We start from the raw sequence: 9897 nt of genomic DNA on the forward strand, positions 1-9897 counted from the left end.
ACGGGCTGTGCTCACAGATGCATGAGCTGTAAGAGCCTTACGGGCTGTGCTCACAGATGCATGAGTTGTAAGAGCCTTACAGGCAGGAAACTCAATCTCACTTCCATTATCACTAAACTCAGACTTGTCTTCAGAAGATTCTCCATCACTCCATGTGGATATGAAAGATTTCTTCTATTTTTTAAGAGTGTTAGCACAGTTGGCAACAATGTGACCAAAACCTTGACATTCATGGCACTGTATCTTTTCTTTTTCAAACCTGATCCTTCCTTTACTGGATTCTCCCTTTTTAAACCTTTGATCGCCTCCTGACTTATTCTTTACTTGGAAGTTTTGGTTACTCTTCTGGGAATTGGATGAAGAATGTATCAACGAATTCTGCCTTGTTGAACATCTCGAACATCTTTTCCATATTCTTCATCAATAGTGCTAGCTGCTCTTGGAATGAGAGTTGCTCACCTGTGCTCACAGATATATCTTCCACTCTAGATTTAAAGGCAACATATTTAGATTTAGATTTAGACTTATCTCTGTTTCTCATATCCAAAGTCATCTCATGGGTTCTGAGCTTTCCCATTAGATCATCAAACCGCAAGTTCTCGAAATCAGTAGATTCACTGATTGCATCCATCTTCGAGCTAAATTTCTCCGGTAACGATATCATCACTTTTCTCACCAATGTGGATTCCGGAATTACCTCGCCAAGAGCAGTAGACTCATTAGCAATGTAACGAAGATTCTTTTCAAAATCAACAATAGATTCATCATCTTTCATGGTTAGAGTTTCAAACCTGATAGAGATGAGATGCAGCTTTGATTGCCGGACTGATTTTGTTCCTTCGTATGTGAGTTGAAGTGCATCCCAAGATTCCTTGGCAGTCTCGAAATTCTGGATGATCTTGAACATATTGGGACGTACGACACATTGGATTATGCTAATAACTTTGCTGTTTGCTGCACAGTTGGTAGATTCTGCTGTGCTCCACTGGTCTTCACTCTTTACTGTTACAACACCATTAACAGTGGCTGTAGGGGGTGTCCACAGAACCTGTGTAGCACGCCAGATATGTTCATCCTGGCTTTTTAGGAACCACTTCATCTTGTTTTTCCAATAATCATAATTGGATTCCGTCAGTAAGGGAGGACGAATTGTTGAACCGCCTTCTTCGATCCTGTCTTCCATCGTCAGAATACGCAAGATCTTTTCTCAAGAAGATTTCTTGAGCCCGCTTTGATACCACTTGAAGGAGTATTTCGAGTGAAACGACAGGTTAGTGCAGGTGTGCTAATAGTGGCACGTTAGCACGGTAAAGTAAAACACAACGCAGAAAGTAAATAACACAAGATATGTTCACGCAGTTCGGTTTCCCTACTCTGCGGGGCCTCGCCCAGTGGTAAACGACATTCCACTATTCTTGCGACAATATGACAGTTATACAGATTACAATACATAAATTAATAATCAACTTCCTATTTCACTAAGTGTGCTAATCGCTCTACCTTACACAGCCTAATCTACACAGACTAGGACTTACACAGTTGCCTTACCAAATGGGTAAGGACTTCTCGCAACCCTCTTTCAGATGTACGAGTGCCGGTTGCCTCACCAAGACGGGTAAGGACTTTCTCGCAGCCTCCTCACAGGTTACGAGCGCCACAGGTTCTTTGCACAGTAAAGAATAACTCTGAATAGTTGGATCAGTGCTCACAGTAATCACACACACCGTGTACAGAGTTCACAGACACACAGGTCAAACAGATTGTGAACTGAATGGTGTAGAAAAACGTCTCTCTCTCTCTAGAAGTTATATGAACGAATTTGTAGCTCAAGAGATGTATTCAAGGTTGTAGAGATGCTGGTCTTTTATAGTAGAAACCTTGAATCCTTGGAGAATAAGTCTTCTTCTCAAATTAGGAATCAATTCCCTTTTAGTGTAGGAATTGTATCTTACAAAAATTCTCTTCCTCTTTGCTTTAGGATTTAATTAAGACTCCTCCACCAAATTGGAAATCACATAGAATAAATCTTCTTCTTCTTCTCCAATTCGAAAATCACATTCCTATCAGAATAGGAATTGTTTCCTATAGGAATTCTTCACCTAATGGTATTTCCTTTTGTACGAATTTTCTTTTTCAGAATAGGAAACCTTCTTTAAAACAATATCAGAATATAATTCCTTCCATTCAGAAATTAATCAGAATAGGAAACCATATCAGATCACATAATACTTTTCTAATCGGTTTTTGAAAAAGTCTTCTCCATAAAATAGGAAACTCCTATTTAAACCAAATCAAATCTTGATCTTTGACCATATCAAATAAGGATTCTTCGTTTATACTAGTTTCCATACGTGACTTGTGCTGTAAGAATGAAACAAATTTTCTGTATAATGGTTTTGACGAAAATAGCCAACTTACACAAACTGTTGCAAACCTGTGTAAGCTCAAATCCAAACACACGTTATTAGCACAGGCAGTTTGCAGCAAGAATCCCTTTAGCACATATCTTAGGTCATCCTTGAATATTTGTGCTCCAAATGTCCTCTTTCTTAAATTGGTAGCTTTATCTACAAATTATTACTCTTTGGGAAAGATGGACTTGTTACAATCTGTTACATTGATACTTGGACTACTTATGATCCATCTGGTGGTATAATTGAAAGAAACAAATCAAACAGCGTACTCCTAAGTATAGCTCAGACTCAACACTTGAAGATCACGTGTGAAGTTATCAAGGTAAGCATCAAGTATAATGTACATGAAATTAATATGTCTTGGCCTAATTTCTTTGTAATTTGTCTTGGATTTCTTTTTAATTACCATTTTGCAGAACATGTACGATGATGGTTGGCTCCCATTTAACTTTAGTAATCTGCAAAAGTTTGAATTGCTTCACACTGGTTTCACCGATATCGTCATTCCTGTTGAGGCAAACTGCCTGTGTCGCAAACCTGTGTCTGTTGATACTGATCACACAGCAGTTGCAGTAAGTTGGCTATTTTCGACAAAACTGATTCTACAGAAGATTTGCTTATTCTTGCAGCACAAGTCTTATTGGGAAACTAGTAATTAAAGAATCCTTATTTGGTTCGATTTAATATGGTCGAAGATCTGATTTGATTTGATTTTAATATGGTAATCCTATTGGGAAAAGATTCCTAGTTTGATTCTAAACCAAAAGGGAAGTATGGATTCTTTAGGAATACAATTCCTATTCTACAGGGATTGTTTTCCGAATTGGTGAAGGTGGTGAATTCTCTGTTAATGAGTTGGAGATTCGACAGAGATATATATACACAAGAGAGCTCACACACAGAGATAAGAGCTTACACGCACAAATACCTTCATGCCTTCATACACTATATTGTTCACGTTTCATTGACATATTTGTTCGTGAACTCTTAAACTGGTGTTGGAACTTATCAGTGCACTTATCCAACTATTCAGAGTTGATTCTGTTCGGTGCATCATCTTGTGGCGCTTGTAATTCGTTAGGGGATTGCAAGGAAGTCCTTGTCCGTTTGACAAGGCATTGGCGCTCGTGATCCGTGCAGAGGTCTCGAGAAAGTCCTTACCCATTTGGTAAGGCAACTGGCACTTGTAATCTGAAAGAGGGCTGCAAGAAGTCCTTACCCGTTTGGTAAGGCAACTGTGTAAGACCTGATCTGTGTAGATTAGGCTGTGTAAGGTAGAACGAAAAATACACTTAGCGAAATAGGAAGTAGGTTATAGATGAGCGAGTTGTAACCCGTATACTGTCCTATTGTTGCAAGAATAGTGGAATGTCGTTTACATCTGGGCTAGGCCCTGCAGTGTAGGGAAACCGAACTGCGTGAACATATACTGTGTTATTTACTTTCTGCACTGTGTTTTTATTATACTGTGTTGACTTATTACCGTTAGCACAGCTGCACTAATCTGTCGTTTCAGTCGAAATACACTTTCAAGTGGTATCAGAGCGAGCTCAAGAATTCTCTTGAGAAAAGATCTTGAGTATTCTGACCATGGATGATAGATTTAAAGAAGGCAGTTCAACCATTCGTCCTCCCTTGTTGACAGAATCCAATTACGATTATTGGAAGACCAGAATGAAGTGGTACCTAAAAAGCCAAGGAGAAGATATCTGACGCGCTATACAGGTTCTGTGAACACCTCCTACTGTCACTATTTTTGGTACTGAAATAGTCAAGAGTGAAGATCAATGGACAGCAGCTAAATCAATTACGTCTACAGCAAACATCAAAGCCGTTAGCAGTATCCAATATGCTATATGCCCTAGTGTATTCAAGATCATTCAGAATATCGAGACAGCTAAGGAATCTTGGGATGCACTTCAACTCATGTACGAAGGAACAAAATCAGTCAGGCAATCAAAGTTACATCTCATCACTACCAGATTTGAAACTCTAACCATGAAAGTTGATGAAACCATTACTGATTTTGAAAAGAAACTTCGTTACATTGCTAATAAATCTACTGCTCATAGCGAGGAAATTCCTGACTCCAAACTAGTAAGGAAGGTGCTGATCTCGCTACCCGATAAGTTTAGCTCGAAGATGGAGGCTATCAGTGAATCGACTGATTTTGAGAACTTGCAGTTTGATGATCTTATGGGAAAATTCAGAACTCATGAGATGACATTGGCAATGAAGAAAAGGGACAAGTCTAGATCGAAAACTGTTGCCTCTAAATCTGGAATAAAAGAAGTACCTGTTAACACAGGTGATCAACAGCCAATCTACGAGCAGCTGGTTCCATTAATGAAGAATATGAGGAAGATGTATAGGAAGTTCAACAAAGCGAAATTCAATGATGACTCATTAACAAATCAGAAGAATAATCAAAGCTCCCAGAAGAAAGAGACAGGAGGAGGTAGTCAACGGTATGGACAGGGAAAATCCAGCGAAGGAAAAACCAGAGTCAAGATAGAAAAGATAAAATGCCATGAATGTCAAGGTTTTGGCCACATTGCTGCCAAGTGTGCCAGCACTCTTGAAGAACAGGAGAAATCTTTCTTATCCACCTGGAGTGATGAGGAGACGTCTGAAGACAAGTTTAAATCCAATGAGTGTGGAAGAGAGATCAAGTTTCATGCCCATACTGCTCTCACAGCTACTGTATCTGTTAGCACAGATAACTCAAAGGAGAACTTGAGCACATATGAGGACTCAGGAAGCGAGGATGACGGAGACATACATGCTGCCTTCAAAGACCTTCTTGGAAAAATGACGGAATCCCTCAGAATCAACCATATACTATCTGATGAACTAACGCAACTCACAGCTGAAAGGAAGGATTTTGACAAAATAATTGAAAAATACGAGACTGAGATCGACAAATTGAAGTATGAATTGTCAGAATCAGAGAAGAAGCTTGAACAAGCTAACCTTGCTATAGAGAAGTTCACCAAAGGAAAAGGAAATCTTGACGAGATCCTGAATAAAGTATCTCCAAAAGATAATCTATTTGGGGGTGGTTACACACCATCAAGAGCGGAAAAAGAAGCAGTGATCATGACAGGGACAAGACAAACCAACAACACATACACTCTGAATGGTGATATAAAATGCCTGAAGACTAACACAGAAAATTTAAAATTATGGCACAAGAAACTTGGGCATATTGACTTCAGGAATCTAGTAGATTTATCAAAAACAGGATATGTGAAAGGCTTACCACCTCTTACCTATGATTCTAATATCACGTGTGGAGATTGCCAACTAGGGAAGCAGACAAAGCAGAAGCATTCTAAAGTTCACTACATCACCACGGAGAGGCCCCTGCAACTCCTGCATATCAACCTAATGGGGCCAATGCAAACTCCAAGCTTGGGAGGTAAAACCTATGTGTTTGTTTGTGTTGATGATTTTTCCAGGTATACTTGGGTAGATTTTCTTAAGGAAAAATCCGAAGCTCCTGATGTCATCATAAAGTTATGCAATAAACTGAACAATGAAAGGCAAAACACAACTGGTGCTATCACAAGAATCAGGAGTGATCATGGAAAAGAGTTTGAGAATTCAGTCACAACTGCATTCTGTGAGCACAGTGGGTTTGTACATGAATTTTCTGCACCTATTACTCCACAACAAAATGGAGTGGTGGAAAGGAAAAATAGATTCATTACAGAGTTGGCACATACCATGATCCATGCTCGACAGCTTAGCTACAAGCTATTGGGAAAAGCCATGTCAATGGCACGCTATACTATAAATAGGGTGTATCTTCAACTACACACCAAGGAAACTCCTTATGAGATCTTGAGAAACAAGAAGCAATCGATGCAATATTTACACGAATTCGGCAGCTCTTGCTACATGTTGATGGACAGAGAACCTAGAAGAAAACTCGACTCAAAAAGTGAAAGGGAAGTATTTGTTGGTCATTCAGTTTATAGAACTCTTATCGATAAATCTAATACTATCACTGAATCAATCAATGTTGTGGTTAATGACAAGCAGGTTGAAATGGAAAATCAAGAGGATGGTGAACCTGGATTCAGTCAACTTCTGACTAATGATAACACACCTAGTGTGGGAGCATTAGGAACGGAAGGTGTTAACAGCAATGAAAACACACCTAGTGTGGAGGCATTGCCTGTGAGCACAGACGCCAGGAACACTCATAAATCTATACCTGCTATCACAAACCAGAATGAATATCCTACCATACGAGAACAGAAGAATCATCCCACTGAAGATATTATTGGTGACATCTTCGAGAGACAAGCTAGAGGCGTACTCAGGGAAAACTCTAGAGGTATGATCAACTATGTGACTTATACTTCCAGAATTGAACCACAGAAAGTCGACGAAGCCTTAACCAATGAACAGGGGAATATCACAAGAAACAAGGCACGACTGTTTGCACAGGTATATAGACAGGTTGAAGGAATAGACTTTGGCGAGACGTTTGCTCCTGTTACTCAACTTGAATCAATCAGGCTATCAATAATTGTGGTTACACATGGAAACATCACACTGTATCAAATGGATGTCAAACATGTTCTTCTAAAAGGGTACTTGAATACAAAAGAGTATCCCTATCATGAGTACAGACTGACAAAAGCATTATATGGACTTAAGCCAGCTCCACAAGCTTGGTATGGAGGGCTGTCGGTATATCTGTGTCAACAGGGCTATCGAAGAGGTGGTGTTGATAACTCTCTGTTTCTCAAAACCACAGGGGGAGAATTGATCATAGCCCAGACTTATGTTGACGACAACATTTTTTGTCCAGTCAGTAAGGAAGAAACGTCGATCACTCAGAAAACATGTGCCAAGAATCTGGTTAAGAAGTATGGATTAGGGACTGCCAAACCGATAAGGATGTCAATGAGGACGAACGAACATGTGTCTAAGGACACTGAAGGAGAGAGTGCCAATCCCACACTCTATCAAAGTATGATTGAGAGTCTACTATATCTCTGCGCCAGTAGACTAGACCTGAGCTACATTTGGTATACAAAAGATACGAATGGAGTGCTAGCTGGCTATAGTGATGCTGATATGGGTGGTTGTGTTGATGACAGAAGAAGTACATCAGGGGGCTGTTTCTACCTTGGAAACAATCTGGTATCTTGATTCAGCAAGAAGCAAAACTCAGTGTCATTATCCACAGCCGAAGCGGAGTATACTTTGACCAGCAACTGTTGTACACTATTGATGTGGATGAAGCAAAAGATGAGAGAATACGGCTTAGAGCAAGGTGTACTTGGCAATTCACTGTGACAACACCAGTGCAATAAGTATTTCCACGAATCTTGTGCAACACTCCAAAATGAAGCACATTCAAATTCGTCACTACTTTACTCGTGAGCTTGTAGAAGAAATAAAGGTGATCTTGGAGTATGTCTCAACCGAAAAACAATTGGCGGACATCTTTACAAAGAGTCTAGACGCAAATCGCTTTGAGTTCTTGAGAGGAGCTCTAGGACTTTGCACCATTACTTGAGACGTAAGTTACGTGCTTCCCTTCCCTTGTATAATACCATTTTGATTTATGTCTTTTTAATTTCGAGAAGAAGGAAAAGAAAATTACAAAAAAAATAAAATAAGGAAAAAAAACAAAACGAGGTGTAGAGTGTGGCATTTACTCTACAAGAGGAAGAAATATTGGGCTTAATGGGATGAAGCCCAAAGAGAAGACCAGTGGCAGCAGAAAGAGATGGGCTTAGCAGAGACATCGGCCTGCGTAGCAGCTGATTTTCCCACGAAAATTCAAAACATACCGAAAGGGGAAGTTACAGAGTTGAAGCACAAGATCAAATTTAATACCTGCATACCTTTTGGTACGAACACACTTTCTCTCAGCAAACCTTCACAAAGCTCTCTTAAAAACCCTAAAGATCACATTTCACCTCTGAGAAGCTCCAAAGACATAGAAATGGCAAGAACCAAAGGCAGTGGAACTCGTCGTTCGGCCAGATTCGCTTCGAATATGCGGACACTTCCCTCTGTATCGCCAATTTCGATCTCATCATCTGATTCCTCGCTGTCTCCACCAAAAAGGAGGTTTGCACAGTATGAATCTGAAGAAATCTCAGACAACTACTCAGAAAATGAGGACAGGACAGTTGAGAACCCAGAAACAGCAGTGGTGGTTCATCGACCTTCACCGGTAAGTAATACTCCTTCCTCATCTGGTAGAATGGATAGGAGAACTGTAATTACCGGTATTGCTGAGGATAATAGTAAACAGCTGAGTCCTGGGAAGTCAATTAACCAAGAACAGACTAAGAGATCTAGTGTAGAGACGGTAAGAGAGAAAACAGGCACTATGAAGAAAGCTCATTTTGAAGGGGAGACTCCTTCTGCTACTATGACAGAATAGAAGGATGTTGGCAGTACAAAGAAGCCTGTAGAAGACCATGTTGCTGAGATTCCTATGAGCACAGGGGAGAAGAGAAGGTTCAAAAGAAAGCGGACTGATCTGAACACATCTGAATTTGTTCCAGCTGCAGTCCCGGACTCCCTGGATGAACAATCATCTGAGACAAGAATCTTTGTAAATTCTGCTGCAAAAGAATTCTGGCTTTATGCCTCTGGAAAAAAAATGATTGCAGAAAAGGTGCTAGTAAGAGTTGAAGCTGAGGAGTTTAATCTCAAAGAATTACTGGTTGAAGAGAATTTGTGGGCCAGTACAACACGAAACAGTCAGTATGCTGAAAAGATTGTCCGGGAATTCTATTGTAATATGCCAGCCGGGGTAGACAATGTTGAGTCACCTAAATATCAACGAGTATTTGTCCGAGGCAGACATTACAACATCTCACCAAAGTTGTTTGCCGATGCATTTGAATGCTGGAATCCGGAAGAAAAGTGTAAAGAGAACTTTACTGTCATTGTGACTGAGTTGACTGGAGGATGCAAGCGTACATGGTCAGTTAGAGACTCTGCCTTGAAACCAACTGAGTTAACATCTTTCTACTCAACTTTGCATAAGATTGTTGTGGCTAACTGGATGCCTTGTCGTCACACCAATACTGTAAGTCAAAAGTTGGGGCTTTTATTGTTTAAAATTGGAACCAGGGTTGGTTTTGATCTAGGTGAGATGACATATGACAAGATAGTTTCCTTTGCTGGTCGTTCAAAGAAAAATGAAAGCTATGTACATCCAACAACTATTTTTACTGTATTGCTCAATCAAGGCCTGACCATTGGTGCTAATGAAGACTTTACTCAACCGGAGACACTTAAGCTTACTTCCAGACTAGTTCATGGTGTGCATATGGTGGACATCAACGACAACGATGTGGAAGTAAAGGAAGAAGAAGTGGAGGTCCTGACACCAGAAGCTCTAGCTGTTGCAACTGACATGGTAAAATTTCTGAGAAAGCAGGAATATCGACTCAGGAATGAAAGGCTGCTACTAGAGGCACGCATTGCCAAAAGCTAA

At 40.1% G+C, this 9897-nt stretch overlaps 2 protein-coding genes across 2 annotated transcripts; both read left to right on the forward strand.

Annotated features, from left to right (window-relative positions):
• Positions 1-1551: 1551 nt before the first annotated feature.
• LOC139884395 (uncharacterized) lies at positions 1552-7583 on the forward strand. Its single transcript, XM_071868433.1, has 5 exons — positions 1552-1660; positions 2594-2736; positions 2831-3065; positions 3223-3483; positions 4186-7583. The coding sequence occupies exons 1-5, from the start codon at positions 1552-1554 to the stop codon at positions 7581-7583; spliced, it is 4146 nt and encodes a 1381-aa protein (XP_071724534.1).
• A 1303-nt stretch (positions 7584-8886) lies between these two features.
• LOC139884396 (uncharacterized) lies at positions 8887-9897 on the forward strand. Its single transcript, XM_071868434.1, has one exon. The coding sequence runs from the start codon at positions 8887-8889 to the stop codon at positions 9895-9897; it is 1011 nt and encodes a 336-aa protein (XP_071724535.1).

The sequence above is a fragment of the Rutidosis leptorrhynchoides genome, unplaced genomic scaffold (assembly GCF_046630445.1).
Source record: "Rutidosis leptorrhynchoides isolate AG116_Rl617_1_P2 unplaced genomic scaffold, CSIRO_AGI_Rlap_v1 contig548, whole genome shotgun sequence".
NCBI classification, from domain to species: Eukaryota; Viridiplantae; Streptophyta; class Magnoliopsida; order Asterales; family Asteraceae; genus Rutidosis; species Rutidosis leptorrhynchoides.